At 40.0% G+C, this 24,506-nt stretch overlaps 1 protein-coding gene across 1 annotated transcript in view; it reads left to right on the top strand.

Annotated features, from left to right (window-relative positions):
* Positions 1–24,506, top strand: part of usp43b (ubiquitin specific peptidase 43b) — a 67,089-nt gene that overhangs the window by 20,321 nt on the left and 22,262 nt on the right. Inside the window, exons 3-6 of the mRNA XM_062438659.1 lie at positions 4,862–4,968; positions 11,484–11,576; positions 15,870–16,005; positions 17,022–17,166. Coding sequence (XP_062294643.1) covers positions 4,862–4,968; positions 11,484–11,576; positions 15,870–16,005; positions 17,022–17,166 — 481 coding nt within the window. The remainder of the gene's footprint in view (positions 1–4,861; positions 4,969–11,483; positions 11,577–15,869; positions 16,006–17,021; positions 17,167–24,506) is intronic.

Here is a 24,506-nt window from a genome sequence, read left to right as displayed (position 1 = left end):
TCAGCAACAATGTGCTTATCATGTCTCGCTCTCTCTCATGTCTCACTCTGGCCCTCCGTCGTCCTCTTTCAGTCAGCTTAAAAAACTCACTGTCAGTGAACTCTGGCCTCCTGCTGACAGTGCTGAGCCAGCGGCCAGGCTCCAGACCACCACTTGGTTGCACGCTGTATCTTTGTCATTTATCTAAATCCCACAAATCAATTACAGCACGCTAGGTGCCAGGGTGAGGGATTTGGGTTTTAATTTTCTCCTTGCTCCTTGGGCACTGGCACACACGCCCCTCTCCTGGTATTGAGGATTACGGATTAAGCAGAGGTAGACAATTCACTGGCTTTACATATCTCGGATATTAGCAGTTGCACATTTCTGTATTCATATTTCTCCATGTTATGTTTTCACATGTGAGTTGCATTGGTTGAAAAATAGTGCTGTGTCATTTTTATGCTCAACTTCAATTCTAAGTTACAACTTGCTAGTTTTCGTGACATTTACATTTTGTAGAAACCAGTTTAAGGAATACAAGTATTGAACCTACTGTATACTCTATTAGGAGTCTGCAGTCATTGAGCTTAATGTGGAAGTCAGCATGCAGCATAAAATACACGCTTTGCATCACGGGATCGTCAACAGAAAGTACTGTACATGCCATGCTTTTCTTTCCATTGTGTGGAAATTGAAGGGAACTAAACAGTACAGTGTGTAAATCTCACTTTTGGAATAAAATGATGATCTGGTGTTTGATTTGGTTTGTCATGTTGTCAACTCATACACTCCTTTAACCCAGTTTGTGACAGGTGGAGTACTTATGCATGCAAAACCTTTGAGGGTGAAGAAAGCAACCAGGAAGTTGGTAACCTTTTCAAAGCTGTTTTGTTGGTGTCATAGGAGAACCTGCTGCTAATGATACTCCTGGCCCATCTGACACCATAATACACAGTGACAAAAGAACAAAGGAGGAGGGGGAGTGCAGAATTTACTTCCTCCTACAAACTACCTGAAGGGAAGAAATTGGCCCAAAAAAACAAAAAAAAGTTTCCCTCCCAAAGTGTATGGTGAATAGCTACAAAATAGCAGCAAAATAGCCAAAAAAGACCAAATCAAATCAGTAAACACTGTGTCTGCCATGGGAGGTAACAACATACCAAACCAGCCTGCGCCAAATTACCAACGTGACTAAATTAAACTACGGCTAATTTACTCCCATCAAAACATTTTTATCTTAGACAAGCCACTGCCTGTCACAAATGGGCTCTAAGTATGTCACAATGAGGGGAGACGAGCCAAGTTAAAAGACTGACATTACCCTGATATTTAAATAATATGCTTTTGAAAATGTACTGCTCATTTAATTTATATTCACATTAGTACTGCAGGAGCAGCTCTCCAAAAATAAACAGAGTATTACGAAACAGAGATGGGCAGAGTGCCAGTGATTGTTTTCTATGAAGGGTAACTTTTTGATTTACAGGCTGGTAATTTCATTGCATTTAAACAATAAAGTAAGAGTGATGTAATAGGAAATGAAGTGCAATTGCTTAGTAGGATTGAAAAAGAACAAAATGCATTAGTATGAGGCGTATGGGTTAGCTGCATTAGAAGTATAGGAAATGTATGAATTCATGTTTAGGGGGACAAGATAATCTGTTTATCTGATTCCTACTGTACTGCAGGGTAAGGTTTGTTTTATTCACTTAGCTTCATAGGTAATTGTTTAAATTGATGATAATGCTCATGATGATTATTAGGAAAGGCAGTTCGGATACATTTTTACATACTGCATGGACAGGGCTTCAGTGCATGTGTGCTGTATAGTAAGTACTGTATGTACAGAAGAATACTGGAGCCTAAGTGTAAAAATTGTAATTTCACACGCTGTGCTTTTTCCATTTTTTCCTCCCATGTGGTAATAGCCGACCACTGGTCAGACCTTACGCTAAAAATAGCTCCTGTGATTTCTTTTTCTCCCTCTGTGGCCTGCCTGTGTAATTTTTTTATCGGTTTGACGTTGGCATATTTTTTCTGACGACCAATTTCAAAGATAGCATCTCAATTTCAGACCGGCACATGGCACTTCTTGAGATGGACCCCCTGTTCTGTAAGGGGTCGCCTAACAACCTGTAAGACAATTTCTAAGAACAGCACCACTCTGCAGTATCTGGCCAGGATCTTTTTTAGAGACGGAGGACTTATCAGAACCACATGTCAGCGGCTATGTAACTTGCTTAAATGTCCACATCATCCATGGCTACTGTTAACACACAGCTGACGCCTCGCAGTCTATTGACAGGGGAGAGCTGGGCATGCATTTCTGAGAAGTGATAAGGCCGACTGTGTCTGCACTCTGTGGCCTGAATGTTGCTTTGTTATCTCTATATAACGATAGCTCTGGAATCCATTATGTGGAGGGGGGTGGGGGGTGGGGGAGGCAGTAAAATACAGAGCTGATGTCAGTGTATTTGATTAATAAAAGAAAAAGTCTGAAGGGTTGCACTCGGAATCTCTCCCAAGTCATCTAATTGCATGATTTACCTCAACAAGAAGATCAGCTGTGTTGAATCTCCTCTTTTGGCAGGCTTCACGTTTCATGGTGGAATATAACAAAGAGGAAAAATCTCAAAGAGGAAAGAGTGAGAGAGGAGGTAGAAGTTTGGCATAGTACATGCCTGTTGGAGCACACTGCAGCAGGGAGGTCAGGTTTCAGTCTTGCGCATGGTTTTTGCAATGCTCAAATGCTCTGAGAAGAATAGACTCAGGACCTGAAATGCTGGTGAACTGTTAAAGACTCTCCTGCCTCTCTGTCTGTCTCTGTCTCGCACTGATTTCTCAGACGCCCTCCACCTTCGTCTCCCTTTTTAGAAATTCTAAACCTCCTTTCAGCTCCATTTGTGAGAGGAGGTCATGGTCGAGCTGCCAGCCTGGGAACAGTGGCGGCCAGTATGGGACCAGGAGCCACGCTGGAAATGGGAGGAATAGTAAACAGAGAGAGAGAGAGAGCATGTGTCAATAGAGAAGTCTCAGAGAGAGCGCAGTTCCGTTCGGCCTGTCCGGCCCGGTGTAAAAGCACAGCTGAGATGATATGACTTTGGCTTGAAAACTAAATAGTATAGGCTATAGCTTTTTTGCCACTAGGGCGCAGCCTTCTTTAAACAAGCTGGATGGAGATGTTATAGGAATGGTTCATCTCTGTTGTTAGCTTGTTTGCCACCCAAAGTTGTTGGTCAAAACACAACTAAAAGAAAACCATCATCCTTGATCGTCTGTACCCTACACGTGTAGGTGATCTGTGATAATAAGCATCACTGTCTTGAGGTAATTTAGCCAGAAACAGCTCGTTCTCTCGTTGTGAAAAAGACGCTATATTAAACTCAGTGATAAAGTTGAACACATTTGCGACAAACATTCATTACTAAAACGTCCTTTTAGCTTGGTCATACAGTCTATTCAGTCTGACAGATTTGGCTACTCTGCAATTAAGCAAAATAGCTTAATTTAGACTTTTACAACCAGATAATCAGCATTTTTACTACAATCATCTAGCCAAACAGCAGAGAAGCTGCACAGGAGCCGAACAGCTGGCTCTCCAGATTCCCTCAGCATTATGGAGCTTTACAGCAAGTTTTAGCTCATTATGAAGCTGTCGGACTGTAGCTTTACTGTTTTGGTCCACTCTCACTGTTGTTTTCAGAGGCAAAAACATTAAAAAAAACAACGTACACTACTTTCTGAAAACCATATGGCAAAGAAACATACAGTAGCAGCTACCTGGTGAACATAGCATAACATAGTATTTAGAGGCTTAAGAGCCAGAAATTTCCCCCAAAATAGAGCTAAAAGATAGTAAACACTGTACTTGGCACAAACATCACTGCAAATGAACTGTAATGTTGCTCCGTAACAACTGGATTTGTAAAAAAGTTTGACTTATAAACTTTCTGGCCCAGAATTAAGTGTGCCAGATAGATTAGCTTAGCACAAAGACGGTGGAAACTAGCTAGGCAACCCAAAGTTGACAAAATCAGCCTACCAGCACTTCCAAAGCTCACCGATTACCATGTTATTATTCAATGCATACAACAAAGTGTAAAAATGACACCTTGTCATTTTACAAGGGTTCATGTGCCAAGCTATTAATATAAGCTAACGAGCTGCTCACACTTCCTTTATATGCATATCATATACATCTGAGTTCATCCTACATACGTTATCTCTTCTTGAGTCAGAGGTGAAAATGTAATGCTATGTGTAAGTTTAGATGGCTCACAAAGGGTTAACCCATTACCAAGTGGAATATTATTCTAAAGTTGACTACAGATAAAGAAAATGTGATCTACAACAAAGCAAGACAATTACCTGACATTAAAACAGTATAAGACAATAACTGATGCAGAAGGTTATTCAGTCCAGTTCTGTGTCATACACACAGCAGTGTTTGTGAGACATTCCCAGTTTGTGCCAGCCCACACATTTGTGTTGTGATCTTGCTTGTCTTTCAGTGATCAGTGTCTTAGTTTTTCATCTTTTTCCCCCCTTAATTCTTTTATCTTCATCCAAGGCCAACTTTCCCCCTGTTGTGGGTGAGTAGATGAAAGAATAAAGATGGGGGCTTCCCAGGAGGTTATGTTTAGGTCAGCACATTCCACTGCTTTTGAATTTCGCTTTATTATCAAGGAAAATCAAGAATGTGCTATAGCTGCATTACACAAGAGCCTCTGTAAGATTTCCAAAATGATTGTTGCACTACTACTGTATGAGTTCCCACTCACAGTGATGGCTCTGGACAACCAGGGTAATATTTGACGGATCTCTCAAGAATCTGCCAGTGTTAGACTTGTATTTATAGATGGTCTCCTCTGTGCTGCAGGGCCCCGGTGGAGCTGAGGAGGTGCTGTCTCCTGACCCGACCCAGTCCCAACAGCAGCCCAGTGTCCAGCACAGCTTTGTCCAGGAACACTTCCAGGCACAGTACAAGTAAGTTTACTTTATTTACACATCACACTCACACCTGACATAATAGAAATGTGGAGGAGCTTAAATGTCTGTTACAAAATATTTATATTGTCACTAAATGGTTCAAGAAGAGTTTTTTTCCCAATTTGTATTCCCATTTCTAATTTTCCCTTTAAACAATGTACTCAGAACGCAGAAACACAGGACTCTCCCAGGTCGTGTAACAATCCTATAGGTTATTTGTTATTGTTATTAGTTTCTGAGAAATCATTTTTTGTCTGTTATTTTGGCGTGATGGACGGCTCAAAATACTACAGTACCCATGATCCTTTGCCGCTAGTCAAGCCATAGTCAATGAATGAATCCACAGCTAAACCAAAATGTAAAAGGTAATTGATTTAAGCTGCAGATTGTCTTGTCAGTGTTCTCAAGATCATAATCTTTAGCTTTAGCTCGCTTTTAGCAACACAGAATTTAAGCTCCATGAAATATACCCCGGAGGTCGTACCGTTTGTACTTTTTGACTTTTTATCAAAGTACAAGATATTTTATAATGCAGCTCTTCATCTTTTGTACTGATGATTTAACCAGGAGAGTTTAATGCCGATCCCAGCCGTAAGAGTGCTGCAACTGTGAGTCACACAACTTTATCTACAGAAAAAAAGAATGAGACAAAGAAGTAGCTCCTCCCTCCTCACAACCCTATACATTTTCCCTTCAAAAATATAAAATGGTTGCCTAATGTAATTTTTCAGGGCAGAACAAAGAGGTATTTGTGCTTCCAGTAAGCTTGTTATATTTTAAGATATACTTCATGCATTAATCAGCTTTTCCAAACATAATGTAGCCTAACAAAAGGATTCTTTAACTGCCCTGTTTTGGATATATCTGTTTTTCTTGGTAATGTGTGGTTGAAGAAAATATGCTATCACTACATTACCGAGGACTTCTGCTCCAGTATTAAAACAATTTACTGACCGTCTGTCTGTACTGTCTATAACCTTGTCTCTAGTCTGGTGGAAATTAACATATTCCATATCACTGTGTCTTGTGAGTTTAGTTTACTGTACAACGGCTCTACTGTCGTGATGCCAGATCTTAATGTCATACTGCCCTGCAACAGAAAGGTCATAGCCTTAACAGCCCCTACAAACCCATGTTTAAGTGTCTAATTCCTGTGTTTCTAACAGTCCTGTGTTTTGTTCAAGCATGACAACGCCAAGTGACTGAAATATAATTGTATAACACCTGTGTCGAGACAGGTCCGGAGTGTAATTGATACAGCAGATGTAATGGAGATACCATCATTTCTTTTACACGGAGGTCTTCAGAGACACAGACGCCTGGCAAGAAGAGCAGTAATTCAGTAAATCTTGACTGTAATTACCAAGCAGGCAAGAGCAGTAATACTGAAAAGGTCTGATGAAAAACTGCCACGGTGCCCTAACCTCTGTGTCTCGTAGGGACATAGAAATACTATTCAGAGTGCTTACCTCTTGTGCTGGGTGAAATAATTGGGGTTGTTAGTTGTGCCAGTGCTCAAATGTTTTCACTGTTCTGTTGTAACATTAAAAGGATGTCATCTTGTGAAGCTCTCTGCTGCATTTGGATCCCAATACTATTTTTCCCCCTTCTTTATCAAAATGGTTTATTGTTCTTGCTCTTTCGTGATTAACAGCAAAGCCCCCAAAAACAGGCTTTTCACCACACTGTGTTATTAACATTTCTCATGCAGCTGGAGGTCCTCGTGGCTCCCATCAATCAGTTGCCCAGGAGATAAAGAGGCGGTTCCATTTTTTACACAATATATAGATCTGTCAGCTGCAGCCTAATGAGAGTGGAGCATCATTTGGATGCCAACTCATCTAGGTGCCATTTCCAATAAGAAGCCACCACATTTAAAAAGATAAAAAGGGTGTTTCAAACCTATAGTTCGTGCATCACTAAAAGCCACATTATAATGTGTCTATGTTTCTATGAAGTTAACAAATGAAGGCAGACTTGAAGATGCTCCTCTGGTCAAAGGCAACGTACTTCACTGTTAGTGCAGGTTAGGTCTAGGGCCAGCCGATATGGCAGTATAGCACATCTTAATACAATGAATAAACAGTTGGTCCTTTTTGGTTGTTTTTTGCAAAGTGAAGGACATACGTCAGCTTGCACATTGTTAAAACAACAGTTAATATATGATTGTAGACGATATATATTGCACACCCCTTGTTGGGTCTTGGATCACCCCTAGTTGGATCAAAGCACACCTGGCTATCGGAGTTGGGTCGGATTGAGGTTGAATACTAATCTCACCATAAACTAATCCCTACAGTGTTGGTTTGGTACTGAGACAAATCCCTTAAACAATCATAGTACAGTTTTTTGTTCCATACCTGAGTATGATTACTGTGATCAGATCTGCCCAAATGAATTGGACCAAAGGGCAAAATGAACTGAAGTTTAACTGTTCTAAAAAGCGTAGGTATGAAAACGCACTACATTAATCCTACATTAAGTTTCCAATTACATTACTTAGTATGTTTCTACGTATAATCCATATTTAAACCAAACTGCCGATTCTGTATCCATCTATATCTCCTGATGCAGATGCAAATCCCCACCACCATCAGGACGCCATCCATAACGCATTGACCCAACTGACGGATTATACAGGTTTTAGATTCTATGCCAAAATCTAATTTATGTTTAATTAATAAAAGTTTGGATAAGTTCTCTCTCCAGACTGAACCACTCGGATCTTGTTTGTCTGTACCTTCCTCCATCTGCCAATTCCTCAGAAAATTGGCAGCTCCGTGTGACTGCCAGTAATACATCTGTCAGAGCGCATCTCTTAATTGCAACCCTCTCTGTCAAATGTTTCAGCTGTGACACCTTGGGTGTGTCTAGACAGGAAGCAGCAGCCTGGCAGGCAAATTTTGTTCCTCTCACCCACTCATATAGTGTCCTAGCCAGGGAGAGTGGGAGAGATGGTACACAGGGAATATATATGACTGGGTTGGCTCAGCACAAACTTTACAAAGGAACTCTAACATATACAAGTGTACAGTGTGAATCTATTTTAGCAGTGCAGAACCAGCCAGCACCATGCATCACACGGCTGTGAGGTTTTAAATGGAGATGAATGCTCTAATTGCCGGAATCAGACAAATATTTCTTGACTCCTGTCCCTCTCTTTCCCTCCGAAGAGTCCCGAGGCCCCACCACTGCCTGTGTAACACTTAGCAACGCAGTGTCCAATGTAATACAACATCTCAAGTTGACAGACCGGAGAATTATCATTATAATAGCCCTGTTTGTCACTATGCAGTCATCACGGCCATTATACATGTCCAAACAAGTTAAATCTCTGTCTGAGAGAGCCGAAACAAGAGTTTTTATATTCTTAATTTATGTTATCTGTCACCACATGCTGCAGCTGATCAAAATCAGAGCTAAACTCTTTTATATTCAAGCATCATTTTGCAATAAATCTAATTTGCCTTTTTGTTTCCTCCATAAGAAGAAGCAGATGTTTTATAATCTATTGCTCTCTCACTCACTCAATCATGTCAATCTTAAAACTGCGATCTTTGTCTTCATGCGGGTGAGTCACAGGCTGCAGTGAAAATGTCTCCAGCTTTGGTCATTACAGTGAAGCCGAGTGACGGGCAGCCGAGCGTTTCAGATTACAGATGCGGTGCAGTTCCAGCAGGAGTGCGGCTCGTCTTACATCGATGCCACTTTCTCTGAGACTCCCTCACGTCGTCATTTCTCTGAATCAGTGGTGACTTTTGCTTTGATCGTACTGTATCTCCTCATTTATTATGATTTGAAGGGCAGGACTGGTTAACTGGTACTTCGGACTGAACAGGCCCAGTAATTGGTCTGTTTTTTCTGTGGTTATTGTAGTTCAATTAGTGAATCACGAGGCGCACATTCAGGTTTATGACTTTTCGATTTTCAGATCATTACTGTGGTGAATAAACAACCCTCTCATCTACCAACAGACAGTTACTGTCAGGCTTAGTGGGAAGAATTAGCTGCTGATCTATTAAATTATAACCTTTTGAGACTTTTTCCTTTTTTTTTAATTACCTGTCTTATGAAAGAAAATCTATTACAGTAGATAAAGATACTTGGGGGGATGTGTTGCTCTGGAAAATGTTACACTCAAAGTTGAAGCAGTGTAGAAAACATCAAGCTCAGAGTCTCTTCAGCATGGCTGCATCACAGACTGGGAATACATACCTCTCAACCTTTGCACGCTTCCTCCATTAGAGCTTCGCCAGAATATCACCTCTTCCTCTGCTGCTTTTCTCTTTGTAAGTTTTTTATAGCAGCGCTGGGGCGCATCTATGTTTTAGTGGGGTCTGAGTGTGATTTGTATGCATGGAGTGCAGCTGCCCTCACTGTTTCCTGGCGAGAATAAGACATCCGTAGGGCAGCCATTCTACTCTGCCAAGAGGGAGAGATCCACTAAGAGCCAGTGTCAGCTGGGCTTGCTTGAATAGAGCTTTATTCACTCCCCCCTCTTTTTCCCCTCTTTCCCCCCGCCCCCCCACTGAGTCTGTCAGGTGCCTTCCTATAAGGAGAACACGTTTGAACAGTTCCTCTATGGCTTCATTTCCCATGGTAGGAGGCCCTGTAAAGCTTGTAAAGCCTCACTAGAGCCGGGGGAAAATGAGAAGATGAGTGGGGGGCATTTTGGCAGTTAAAATGAATCAATTATTATTATTAAAATACATGGTTTTTTCTTACCCGAGATTACAGCCTCCCAGAGTCCCTCACACTCTTTATATCACTGTGTGTACTGTATTTCAGCTGGTTTATGCTTCACTCAAGTCTATTAGCATTTTATGTGCAGCATGGTGCTTTGTATACAGTTACAGTAGCAGTGGTGAATCAAATTTGTCATTATGAGAAAAAGTTATTTCACCCCACATATATCTGCCATGCTGATAATAAAAGAAAAGAAATGGAAAGCTAAATCAGAGGAAGGACTTTGTGCCTACAGCTGATCCATAGTGTAATTTTCATATATATGTTGCACTGATATCCATTGTGGTGAGGGATTTCAGTGCTAGCAGACGAGCTTTCCTTAATGATCCTCTCTGCTTTTATTAGGTCTAACTAGTCAAAGGCAGTTGGGAATATGTTCCTACCTGGATTTATCTAGGAGAGGCCTGCTGTGCAACCGCATCAGCAACGCCATCATCCTTCACACTGATACACTAACACACACACACACACACACACACACACACACACACACACACACACACACACACACACACACACACACACACACACACACACACACACACACACACACACACAGTCATACCAAAGACCTGCAAAGTACAACCAAGCTCCTTTAATGTTTAGACTGCGCACTTGCTAATGGGGGTGTCTTTACTCAGGAGGAAATTTTTTATTCCCTTTTCCCTTTTTTTTTCTTTTCTTTTTTTCTTTTATTCCCTTTCCCACTAAATCTTTCATTTTCCAGCTGGTTTGGCAATGAAACTTACAAGTTTCCATGCCCAAACTCCAAGATGAATTAAATTAGTCCGTCGCTTCTAGATATAACTCTGTAAAACGCGTGCTGAAGATTGATTGAACCAAGAAATACTTTATTTATTTTTTTAATTTAATGCTACATTTGATTTGTGTGTCTGACTGGTTAAATCCACTCGGGTACAAAGTCATTTTGGTCTACATCCACTGATGTTTCTAATTCATGCACGTGCCCACTGGACCATGCAATCTGGAGTAATAAGCTAAATTTGTGCACTGACTTTTCTGTCCATTAGTCAAATAGGTTGATGGAAAGCATCTATTAAAGATTCAATTAATTATTGTGCATTTTCCAGGTGTATCCAGGAAATCCCTCACAGATTAATTCAAAATATTGGACAAAAGATTCCATTTACTTTTGAGAGAGAGCTTCCAGCAATCAGTCCATTAACTTTAGTGGGCTCTGTGAGTCATTGTGCTGATGGGTATAGCTAACTGGAATTTTTTCCTCCTGAGAAATGGAGAGGGATTTAACTGTAATCATGGACAAAAGGGACTGAGCAGAAAACTTCTCTTTCAGTGATCCATGTCCTGTGCGCTCAGATACAGAAGAAGAAAGGGCGTCACTTAGGAAAGTTCCCCTACTTCTCTCTCCTCGGGATCCTGTTATGGCGTCACATGAGCATTAGTAGCACTGGTGAGAATGATGCAACAAGATGGAAACCGCTCCTGCTGGTTTCCGTTTATAGCACCGATCACCCCCAGGGGAGCTTCTACTACTACTTACCCGACCCCTGATCCCTGTCGTTCTCATCAGTTACATCACTCATCTCTTCCATTCTCACAATCAGATCAAGTCGTCCTGTATGGTTCATTTTGACTGTGTTGTTCACTTGTGTAACGAGATTAAGCCATCTCCATTCCTGCCAGACTTAATCAGGACGACTTGGAGATTTATTTGGAAGTCTGTGTCAAGTTAGCGCAGCTGGTTTTTCCAAGACTAATGTGACTGTGTGCTTACTTTCCCGTAGATCTTCGCTGACATGCCCGCACTGCCTGAAACAGAGCAACACCTTTGACCCATTCCTCTGCATCTCACTCCCAATTCCTCTTCGCCAGACCAGGTGAGCACCGCTGGTTTCAGCCGGTCGGTACAACACGTTGGCCCAGACTCAAACATCTCAACTACTACTAGATTGATTGCAGTGACATATTGTACAAGCATTGTTGGTCTCCTTGCTAGACTTTGTGCTGCTAATTAGAGTAATGCTTTATTTTACAGGTACTAAATGTTATACTAATTTCTTGGAAAGTAATTTGCAGGTATTAAACAGTTCATTTTAAGGACATTTTTAAGAAAAATCAGAAAAGGGGTTGAATTGGTTTAGTTTATGTTGTAGTTGTTTATTATGTAGTTCTGAATTCGCAAAAAATGACTTGACAATTCTGTAAGAGACAGAAAATATTTAGTTTTCAGTGTTTAGGTTTATGTGTCAAACAATATATTAGCATATTATGTTTTTTCCAATAATCTACTAAAAGTAGCTGCTGTGTTACTGTTAATTCTCAGGACATTTCTCGGAAAGGGTTATGTAGTTTGGTAGTATACAGGAAATGTGCTCATTATAGAGAAGAAACAACTTAATGTGTTAATATGTAGTTTGACACACAGAAGTACACAATTTAAGTTGTTTCCACCAGTTATTTTCTACTAAGAGAAATAACAACTACATATGAATCCAAATATAGGTACCGTCATTTTATATGACTTTCCTGGAAAGTCATTTGCAGTTATTTAACGGTTAATGGTTCATTTAAGTAGAAATTGTAAGAAAAATCAGAAAGAAGTGATGAGTTGGTTTAGTTAGAAGGTCCCACTCATTATTTGAGTTGATATATAGTTCTGAATTTGCAAAAATTGACTTACAACAACAATATAGTAGCATATTCATTAAAGAGAAGAAACATACAAATATGTAGGCTAGTTTGACACACAAAAGTAAACAATGAAAAAAAAAGTATGTTCTACTAAGTCATTTTCTACCAGGTAAAGAGAATAACAACTATGTATGAACCAGCTACACCAACTTAACACATTTGTGGACCAAATGATAAGGACACTCTGTAAAATGTCCTAATCAATCCATCAACATGCTGGCATTATCACTGTGAGCATTTAGCTCAAAGCATAGTTATGCTTCAGTGCAGCCACACAGAGCCACATGCATGTCTATAGACTGTTAATCTGATGCTGTACGTGCCGTTAAACTTAAACTTCAAGCATAAAAAAAAGAAGGGTTACAATAAGAGAACAGATGGACAACACCCAGGTTTGTTCATGCACTACAAACAGTAGAAACACGAGTTATTGTGGAGCTGGCAGGCTTTTATCAAAGAGGAAAAGCTGGTGGAAACCCCTCTCAAATATTAAAAACAATGTCTTATTCAACTTTATGTCACAACACCCTCTCAGCTTCCATGTCAGGTCAATGAGGGTCTGCCTGTTCAGGAAATCCTGACATTTTCAAGGTGGGAGACCCCATTCTCTCTGTTTTCCAGGCACTCTCACTTTATCTATGTGGCAGTCTCTTTGTCAAACACACACACACACACACACACACACACACACACACACACACACACACACACACACACACACACACACACACACACACACACACACACACACACACACAAACACACACACACACACCAAACACTGGCTTTCACTTAAGTACTCACAACATGATTACAGTATTTTTTTACTGCTTGTTACTGTGAATCCTGCTCATGTTGTGGAAACTGTATCAGATATTTTGTCTCCCATAATGTTCCTCGTCTCCTGTCCTGTCTAGTGGAGATGGGCTGAGATGGTGGAGCTGATACTGTATGCAGTATCCTCCCACACACCCACAATAACACACCAACTTACAGACACACACCTCACTCACTCCTACCTGACGCAACTGTTTGTGTGACTAGAGTTAAAGGTGCAGTGTGTAGGATTTAGTTGCATCTATAGGAACAGACTTGGCTGAAATTGAATATAATATTCATTTAATTAGTTTATAATCACCTAAAAATAAGAATCCTTGTGTTTCATTACTATAGAATGAGCCCTTTATATCTACATAGGGTGCTGGTCCTTTACCTCCAAGCCTTGCTTCTTCAACTTCTTTTATTTACTGTGGTGCCACCTGAGTTTGACCTCTCAGGCTGGGTATTAATAGAGTTGACTGACTTTAAACCAAAAAAGCTTGTCCCTAACCAAAACATTAACCATCCATAACCAGTCCATTTTTAAACTACTTCTCCTGTGTAAGTTCGCTGAGAAGGCTGCAGTCATTATTCACAGGAGTACACCCTGAAGAGGCCAACCTAAGCTTAAAGACAGTTTTATATTTTGGGTAAAACACTTTTTGGCTGTCTGGCAAAGCATTAGATGAGAAGGCTCACACATCTGAGAGTGTTATAGATCTCACCTCACTCTTGGCAAGAAAGAAAATAAGTATATATCCTAAAAATTCTACTGACTACTTCTTAGTTATTTCTTACTATTTCTGTCTTATGTCATCTATAATATAAATCTAAACTTTAACATTTGATTGACAGAGCTTTTTTAGTCTTTTACTCAGCACAGCCCACATACAGTGTGTAAAGCTCAACTCTTTTTCATGATTGGCACACAGAGGTGTGTTGATCGCTCTTTGCCAGGTTTCACTCTAGCCGCTTATTTCCTCCCTTTTAGCTTTCAGTCTTTGAAATAGTTCACACAAGTTCAGCCAACATCCCTTCTAATTTGGGAAATTGTTTTTAAAAGCTTCGCTCTGACAGCGCGCCAAATCGAGATAATTTGACACCGTCCTTTCTTTTTTTACCGCGTGGCAGGTAAGGTGAGAGAAAACACTTGTGAAGAGATAAACAGAGCAGAAAACAGATGGGTCGTCTTTTAAAGCATTTTTTTAAAGATATATTTCTCTGTGTGATGAGATCAGCTCACAGCTCATGTCTGTAAGCCATAAACACACACTGTTTGTTACCAAACCAACATTTGCTGTGCCCGGCAAGCCAAACACTGGGCTCTGTCTCTTGGCAATCATGTGCTCTTTGCATGTTGGATGATTTTGTTTACACTACTGCAAAACTTGCTTTGGGAATGTGACACGGACCTTTCCTACATGAATATTCCATCTCAGCGGCTGAAAACTATAATCATCGTCTCAAATTAATGCTGAAATTAAAGCTTTGAGTGAACAATGCAATTCCCTCCCCACTACGGAGCGGTTACCGTGATTTGTTTTGTCCATATTGCTGGAAAAAAAATGTAATTAGCATTAACTGGAGCTCCTCCTTGAGCTGCGGCTTGATTAATGCTGCCAATTTACTGTACTCTTCTTCTACTGTGCCCTTTTGAAGTTCTCTATTTCCCACCCAAATCAGTGGAACAGGAGTAAATCTTTCGGTTCAGTAGGTTTTGTTGTTTGTTTTGTTTCAGATACACAGACTTAACAGTATTTTTTCTCGTGCCTAACAATAAACCAACAGAATTATGCAGATCTTAAATCTTAAAATCTTTGAAATGGTTTCCAATTAGTCGCAGAACAAACTTCCAAACACTGCGGATGTATCCAAACTCCTTGGCTTGCAGAGTAGAGGTTATCTCTCATCCTTTGCTATCATTCTGCATCTTCATCACTCAGAGCCTCCTCTGTGCAAAGATGATGACGATAGAGTTTTTCATTGTTTGAACACTTTTCTAGGATAAATCTTTCTGTTGGAGCTGCAATTTTGTTTTTTATTTTTATCCTTTAAAAGTGCGTATTTGCCCTCTTCATTTTTCTTCTCTTTTTCATTCCTTCCAGTTAAAATATTGATATTGGTAAACATTTGAGTTTAAATGTTGGCTTCACTTTGACATGTTCTTGTACTTCCTGAAAGGGTTCAATAGAGTTTATCTCATTTTAAATTAATTAGTTGTTCTATATTGAGGTGCGAATAAATAACAAAAAACAAACATTTGTCATCACTCTTCCATCCCTCCATACAATCTTTCTTCGCCACTAGCTACAGACTCCCACAGGTACCTGTCTGGGTTCCTCTGTATCTCCTCAGTGTACTGTTATTCAAAGAAGCCATTATGTCCCAGCACCCTGCCCATGTCAGCACATCCTCTGGAGAGGTCAGAGCCAAGCGCTCCCCATTTTTAAAAATGCAATAGAGATTCCATTATTTTGCACACATAAAACTAAGTCCTAATGATCTATTATTAATGTTAAAATGTATTGATTTATTCATGAAAGTCTTCTTTTGTCCCTTCCTGGCCATAGAGGAAGCTGCAGTTAGAAATGGCACAGGAGGCGAAATAGAGGCTGCGCTATATCCCACCGTCCCTGATCATGTGTCTTTATCTGTGGCAGGCCGCTGTGTGTGACTCTGGTGTTCAGCACCAAAGGACAGAGGTTTCTGCGAGTCGGGCTGGGTGTGCCTCTGTTTGGCTCCATGGCCTGTCTGAGGAGGATGGTGGCTGACGAGGGGAAAATTTCCCCAGACCAGGTAAAAAAAAAAGCAGGAATAAACAAAGTTGTGTGTCCACTGTCTTTTGTTTTTAAGTATAAACTACAGTGACAAAGCAGCACAGCTCACATTGCCTGGCACATGAATATGATTATAATGTGGATATTTTCTTGTATGCCATTGGCACAATTTACTCGCTGAGCAAAAATGCATTAAAGAACAGGTTCACTTGTCTTTATTAAACAAAAATAAATAGAATAGTTAGGTGCCCAAATGAATATAGATTTTTTCCCCCTTCTGTAATCAATCCTCCTGTTCATACTGGAATGTAATGGAAAATCCCTCATAATGCACTTACAATATAAGTGATGGGGGACAAAATCCAAAGTCCTCCTTCTGTGCAAAAATGTATTTAAAATTTGATCTAAAGCTAAAATTAAGCTTCGGTGTCCAAATGAGTCAAATCAAGTAGATATCTTTCAACGTTAGTGTTTTTAGCGCCAAAGTACCTCTTTTTGTTACTAGACTTCCACCACAGCTCAACAGGGAAACACAAAGAGGGAATTTGATGCTAAAAAGATTGTAAATGTGTCAGATATCCAATTGGTATGACTAACTCAGTCTGCTGAAGCCTCATTTAAACTTCACATCAACTTTAAAAGGCTTTTTTTTTTTTTACACAAAATGACTATGTGAACACACTGTGGATCCATCGCTTACACTGAAAAAGCTTTTGAAGAGGATCTTTTAATATTCAGTATGAACAGGAGGAATGATAACAACAAGGAAAACGGCAAACCTCGAATCAGTGTTCGTATGGGCACCTGACTGTTGTTTTAAGACACACTAGAAAAAATTGTGAACTTTTCCCTTAAACTGGATCAGAGATTAGGGGGAATAATTGCGGAAAGGGTGGTGTACTATCAAGTGGGCTCAAAGTTCACTTCTGCAGCATTACGAGACATACTGTATAATGGCGCTGCAATAAGGAAACTAATGTATGTGTGTGTGTGTGTGTGTGTGTGTGTGTGTGTGTTATCTCTGTTCGTCTCCAGGTGATCCTGACAGAGGTTTACTCCACAGGGTTCCAGCGCTCCTTCTTTGATGAAGAGGATCTAACCAGCATAGCTGAGAATGATGTCATCTACGCCTTCCAGGCTCCACCCCTCTACATCAGAGGGGGCTCTGCACGCATCTCAGGTATAACACGTTATTTTTAATCACAACATAACACACATACTGTTTTTTGACTAGTGTGTGGTACCACAGTGATATTTTCCCTACTTTAACACAGGTGTACACACTTATCTGTAAGCAAACAAAGAAGTTTTATTCATTTCTTTGCTTAATGAAACCCACAGGGAGTGCACCTTACTGCAGGGGGCCCTGGGGGAGCACATTAAGAAGTATATAACTTCACATGAAGTTCTGTGAATTGCATAGCCCCTGTGTGGTTTCCTTTGTACTATCAGATTTATATCTTCAATGAATTTGCTCAATTTCATCTGTTTCCCAGCTAGCGGTGTAAAAAGTGTGCTGTGAAGTATTTCAGTGTGTAGTACTCCCTTGTTTCTTGCTTTGTGCTGTAAACAAATAGGTCCGGCTCCGTTGTGCTCTCTCACAGGGCTGTAAATATAGGGAGGGTCCCAGCACTGCTGTGCTACCTGAAGAATGGGACTTTTAGTGTTTTGATTTATGTTGGTCAATAACTGCATAGAGAAGTGATGCCTAAAAGGAGCAACCCCACCTCCACCCTCCACCCCTCAATAGTCTGGCAGGTCTGAATGCTGGCACAGACTAAATGTGCTGGGTTCTTAATGGCTCAGCCTGCTGGGGTTGATATGAAGACTCTACATCACCACTCAACACATCCATTACCACAGTTTGCTCTGTGAATATGGATGCAAGACTACCATCATCATTTAATGGACATTAAGATGTATTAATAACAACGAGATCTCACTGATACACTAAAACTAATGTTTTAAATTAATATCCACTTGATAGAGTGTAATATGTGAAAAGCATTTAATTCCTCTGCTCCCACCTTTTTGTCTTTATGTAACATTTCTGAGGTAAAAAACTGAGCAAACCAAACGTAATAGGACACCAAAAAGCTGACATTGGCTTGTTTTTCTACTTAATTGAAAATAGCATTTAACTATCTGATAGATACATATCCCACCAGCATTCCTTAAATTAAATTAAATATTAGATTACTAAATTAATTTTACTCAGATAAGGCAATTACAATTACACCACATGAGTGTTTTATGCCTCAATATATGTGATAAATCAAGGTTGTGAAATCAAAATAGCCTAAAGAGTGCCATTAAAAAAGGTTGTATTCATGTATACCATGTATGTATATTGCATTTTTTTTCCTATCCAGTCACAATGAACTGTAATGCTCTTAGACTGTCTGGAGCCATAAAGATGTGATCTTTATGGCCCGAATGGCAATTACATCTAAAAGGTCTGATCCCTGTGAGGCCTTTCATCAATTATCTATAAATGCTTAAATGAAAATAAAGAACTCAGTCTTGGATATGAGATACAATAACAAATTCTCACCAGAAGTCTTAGTAATCTAAGCATTGTATGTGCAGTGGTAATGTTAAGGAAAGCTTATCAATGCGGATTTAGATTTTAATAGATATATTTAGTCCATATCAATACATCTTGTGGGCAATTAAAGCAAAAAAGTCTGAGGGTAAACCTGTTTTATTGTGATTCATGATGCACATTTTGTGTTCAGTTTCCTTAATACTCGTAACACACATGATTGATTGAATTTCACCGCCATCCTCTCAGTGAATTTAAAGGTAGTACTTACTCACAGTCCTAACTTAGATTTAAAGCCACCTGATGTGACCAGCTGTTTGAGACAGCATGAGGCGCTCAGTGAAAATCTGTTCAGTGTCTTCTATGAATGAAAAAATGACATAGCCTCGGATCAAGCCAAAGGCAAACCAATAGTGACATGACCTTCCCACTCCTGACTCCCACCCCTGTAGGGCTTAAGATTAATCTCTTACATCATCTTCTCATCACTGCATATATCACCTGTGCTCTACACATTAAAGTCATAATTTCACGCTTTTCCTAGCACTGCTGTCTTATCTAAGACCTTTTTGTTACTGGTTACTGGAATTTATTTTTGGTGTAATTTTTATTCCTTGAACTCCCGTTACCCCCTTCCCATTGTGTGACACAGCAGATAACGCAGTTCACAATGATAGTGGCAGAAGGAATATCACTCAAAATGTTTTTATATTGAAAAAATTGGTCCTCCAATGCAGGCTTCTCATTTCTAGCCAAGGATCGTCGATTTCTCCATCAAAATGAGAACTGCTGGTGGCAGGTTTTATAAGCTTTAGCTAGCTTTCTAGTTAGGCTAACTTTAGCTCCATGAGTTTCTGAAAAATCCAAAATCAGAATCTTATAAGAGGAGTCTTACATGCACTCAATGTCCCGGGCAAAGTTAGCATCCTTACCAGTTGATGGTCTATGCAGAACACATGGAAATAAAGAAACAGCATTGCAGTGTAGAGACAGCTAAACTTTGTATTATATGGTAATTTAGGAAAATGTAGAATCAGACTGTTATTTTATTCTAATATAACCCTGTATAGCTACTTAGTTTACATTTGTTCGTATTTTCAAACTGTATGTTTCAATTGTAATATTACATGAGTGAAGGCTTTTAGGATGAGGACAAAATGATGCATTTGGCAAGCTTAAAGCTATCTCATTTAGCTAATGTTGGCTTGGGTTGGGAGTGTAAACTTCTCCAAATCCAATAAAAAGCATGACAGAGCAGTGAGGAAATACTACACAGTATATAAACTGGGCTTTTTTGGCGCTCAACAAATGAATGTCATCTTAGAGCACCAGCATAGATGTGAAGACATGCAAGCTTGGTGTGCCTAAAAGCCATGATTGGACTATGAGGGTTCGGCAGATGGGCTTAGCAAACAGTCTTACTAAGCGTATCTGTTTTAACATTCTTTGGTCTATAGAAAAGAATATACACAAGTTAAATGTCGAAGATATAATGTCTCTTTGTGCAAGACCAGGTCCAAAACACTATCTTTTGTGACCCAACCAAACATTATGATGTCACCAGGTGCCACCAACACCAACAGTTGGCTGGTTGGGAGCAGATCCAATGATTATCAATCCAAACTCAGTTCACTGCTTGCATCCACAATGCAGTTTAGTCTCACAAATGACATAAAATGAGAAACACAGCTCTGCCTTTTGTATCTTTGGGTGATTGACAGGTTTTTTTCTAAATTTTATTCAGTTTATTTTTCAGAAACAGTGCATATTAATAAACGTTTCTGCAAATATGTCAGATTTGTGCCAAGAGGCTAGTTTTCATCCATAGTGCCTGGCCAGTTGGCAGCCCAAAGTCATCCTAAAATCAAGGAACAAGTTTAAAACAATAATCACAATGTTAGGCATGTTAATTACAGTAAAAACAGAACACAGACAGACATAAGCAGAACACAGACATGGGCAGCAATAAAAACAGAAGAAATTATGGTTCAACAAAGCAAAACCAAACAATTACAGAACAGCTTCTTAAAAACATAAGCAAAGACAGATGAGCAGCAGGAAAACAGTGGCACCAAGGTAAGTTAATCAACGGGGCAGTTTAGCAGCATACAAGTAGTGTATTGACAGACATTTGCCAAATGATGAAGGCATTCAAACTAGTGCTGACAGATTTGGTTGCTTGTAAGTCATGTACTTAACTATGTAGAAAAGGACCTTGTAAGTGCCAAGTTCCCCAATTGGGCTTCTACAGCATTCAATTCATGTGCTGCTTTGATTGAATGAAAGCAGATTTTCTAAGAGGGATAATGCAGTTTCCTCTTGTGACTCCTGTGATTTATATTTACCCGTTGCCTTAGAGAGCAACTAAGTGGGGGATGAGCCATGCCATGAATAGTTTTACAGATGAGACTTATATTTGCGTGTTTGATCAGGTTTTTGCAAGTTTAGAAAGTTCGATTTTTCCAGTATGTTGCAGTGGTGAAAACTGAGGTTTCTTATCAAGGGTTTTCATGGTATGTTTATATAATGATTCTCGTGGCCTTAAGGTTTTACTTCCCTGTGACCAGCTTGTTAAACAGTAGGTTACGTGTGATATGTGAGCATTCGTGTACATTCTTGCAGCCTCCGTTGACATGCTGCTCCTTATGAATCTGAAATTTGCTTGACCCCGATGCAAACCTTCTCAGCTCAGAGTTTTGAAGTAGAGAATCGAGTCTCTCACGATCCCCAAGATATTTGAATCCTTATTTGAAACCCTGTTTGAAACTACTAGCCCTTCAGTCATGATGGAACTTCAGAGACCTTTTAAACACTCCTTTGACACAGTTCATGTCTCCTTGATAAATGGAGGACAGTGCAGACATGATTAAGTGCTTTACATTAAAAATGAATAATGTATAAAATCCCTAAGCTTTGCTCGCAAGTTACATCTGAGAGAGAGGACTTTTCTGTTTGGGATTTGATGGCGCACTGACAGAAATTAATAAGCACAATATCACTGTTGGGAGCAGCAGTGCCAAGACAAGACATGAATATGGGATCACCCGCCAAATATAACAGATAATTGGCTTTCACATTGAAGTATCCATTTCACATTCTTTTATCTCTGGTACAAACAGAGAACAGGTACTTCTTCCTCTTCATTCATCAGCCAGTTTTCAGTAAGAACAGATCATCCTTCATACTGTAGTTTGGGTTTTGCTGTCATTGTTACTTCAACGCCTGTGTGTGTGAGCCTCAGTTACATCTTAAGGTGGACTTATTATGCTTTTCTTTCTTTTCAGTCATATATGTAATGTTGCAATGATGACCAAAGTGTCAAATAACTAGGCAAACATTGTAGAACTAATCCCAGTGAGCAAAAAGCACCAGCTTCAAACGGCTCTGAATGTTCAGTTTCCAACATTGTTTTCTACTTGCAGCCCGAGCTGATATCAGCTCGTGACGGATTTCTTTACACGGTCATCTGCTCTACACACAAGTGCGCCGGTTCTCTTCTTCTAACATCATCATCACTGTGGCTGTTTCTGTTTGTACTATTCCTCCCTGCATTACCTCAAAATAAAAGCTCCAAATATCTCCATTTGTTGTTGTCTAGACTGGTATTTAGCATTGCTAACAAAGCTGTGCTAAATCAGTGAGGAACATCTTTCACTTCCTGTAAATTCTTAACAATAAAAGACACCCGTTATTTAGTCATTTAAAAGCTTTCCATATGAAGCAGTGAAGCAGGAAATCTCAGCAGTAACTTAACACGACTCTGGCCGGAAAGCTGATCAATCAGAATAGAGTGGGCTCATTGGCAAGGGGATCTTAAAGAGACAGGAGCTAAGACTGCCTATTAGAGACAAAGGCGGATCTGATTGTCTGTATAAAGGTAATGTAAGATAAATAAGGAGTTTTTTTGAGCTGTGAATATGCAAAACTACACTAGTAGAGTCCCAGAGTAAAAATATAGAGCTGGAAATGAGCCTAATAGGTCCCCTTTAAATCTTACCTAAGACAACTCTTGAAGACATTCTGTGATTTTTTAACATGATTTTGATTAAATCAGATATCTCATACTGGAACATTATCAATAGAATTTGTTATCTTCATCAGCCTGTCACCTGCTGCCAATTTCAGTGTGCATGAAGCAGTTGTCAAAGTAACATAAATTCAGTCAACCCACGGCTGCATTGCTCTGTTCAAAGCACAAGAACTAGCACACACCAAATTAGATCTAACCTAATATTGCAGTTAGTGAGATTGTAGTGGTAGATATCTTGAAGCACATTCTCATAACATAATACATTTTTTACATAAGTTAAGTGCTTGTTAAGTCACATAATGTCATCTTTCCGTTTTGCAAATGAGCATCATGTTTAAAATTCCCCAGTCAATTACTTTTCTTTTTTAACAAACTGAAGAATAATTCAGCATTAAAAAATAAAAAATAAGCTAAGTCAGATAACATGAAGATGTGTGCATCAAACCACAGTTTTTCAAAGACCTTGAATATGCCTGAGCAGCTAACTAATGGGATTTGGAGGGGGGCGGGTGTAGCTGTGGGTTCTGGAAATTGCTTTAGGGGCAGAGGTGTTTAATTATGGGCTTTCATAAAGTCTAGTTATGTTTTGCCTGGCTCATCCTGTGTGGCTGTTATACAATGAAAGAAGCCTGAGAGTGCCGAGCAATGATAAATCCACAAACCTCCTGCAGTTTCCTGGAATTATTTAGAGGCTTTTTGATTGTAAGAGGTTAGGATGAACAGATATGTGAGGTAAACAAAGTAAATTTTTGGCGTGGTGTGTGTATCTTTGTGTATGAATGTGTGTGTGTGTGGGTTGTATGCTGTATTTAAATGCCCTTTTAAGTACATCAATGGGAATTGTTCCATAAGCACAGGTGAAGATGCACAAGCACACACGCCTCACACCTCCACCATTATTCTTCCTGTAAATAAGGTTAAAAAGAAACAAGAGAGCAGTGAAAGGAACCTTGAAAAAATGTCTAGAAACAGTTCAGTTTTTGACAGTGTGCTATAAAAAAAATAGATTTATCGAGCGATGAGTGGTAGGTCTCCCCCCCCCCCCCCCCCCCCCCCCAAGCATCTTTGTATAAATCTCAGCAGGACAGACCAGGAGGTGACTTTACTGGTGTTTCATGAACATGTTTCACTAGGCGTTTAAAAGGGGATTTTTGCTCGTAAATCATTCCCAGGGCTGTCAGAGGTCACTGCTCATGTAAATTGCAACTCATGATTTAAGGAACTGTTATCACTGGCTTGATTAGTTCAACATTAATAAATGAAAAGCTGCGCATACTTATCGTTACTCTCATTCTCAGGGTCAAGACACTGCAATCAGAGGTTTAATGTTAAAGCTTTGAAGGTTTATATGTAGAGTTTGATTAGTTTTGAATGAGTGTCGCCGTTAATACAAAGCAAAATTTAACACCCCAATTATTTCTATAAGAGGAGGGGTGTGCCACCACAGCAGCTCGCTACTTTGCAAAGATCTCAGTTACAGAATGCTCAGACATGGCATTTGCCATTGGCAGCATTGATGAATCACGCGTCAGGTGCAAACAACAGCATGTATGAAACGTTGTGGTTAGGAGACGGCTCAGCCACTCTGGCCAATCAATACCTTTTCACCTGCGTCTGCGAGTCTAATTTACCGTGTGATTTATCACCGTGAACTTTTGAGGCGCTGACCTGCGCGCTAAGCCCAGAGGTTGTCAGCCGAGATGGCAGCTCTACTGACGTCACGATTCACAGGAATCTTATAATCTCAGCTTTTCGCTCAGTCGGTCACGGTCCTCTGCGTTGTTAGAGACACGAGGGGGAAGTGGGACTGCTTGGCACCCCACCAGGACAGGATGTGGAGCAGAAGCTGCATCAGATAATACCTCCTGCGGAGGGTGCAGGCAGCCATTGGTCCATCTGTTCTCCCCTCTGATTCACTGTTCCCCAAATAGAAAGCTGCTGTCTC

Source organism: Scomber scombrus, chromosome 18 (genome assembly GCF_963691925.1).
Source record: "Scomber scombrus chromosome 18, fScoSco1.1, whole genome shotgun sequence".
Classification (NCBI taxonomy): Eukaryota; Metazoa; Chordata; class Actinopteri; order Scombriformes; family Scombridae; genus Scomber; species Scomber scombrus.
This window is presented reverse-complemented; position numbering and strand designations above follow the sequence as displayed.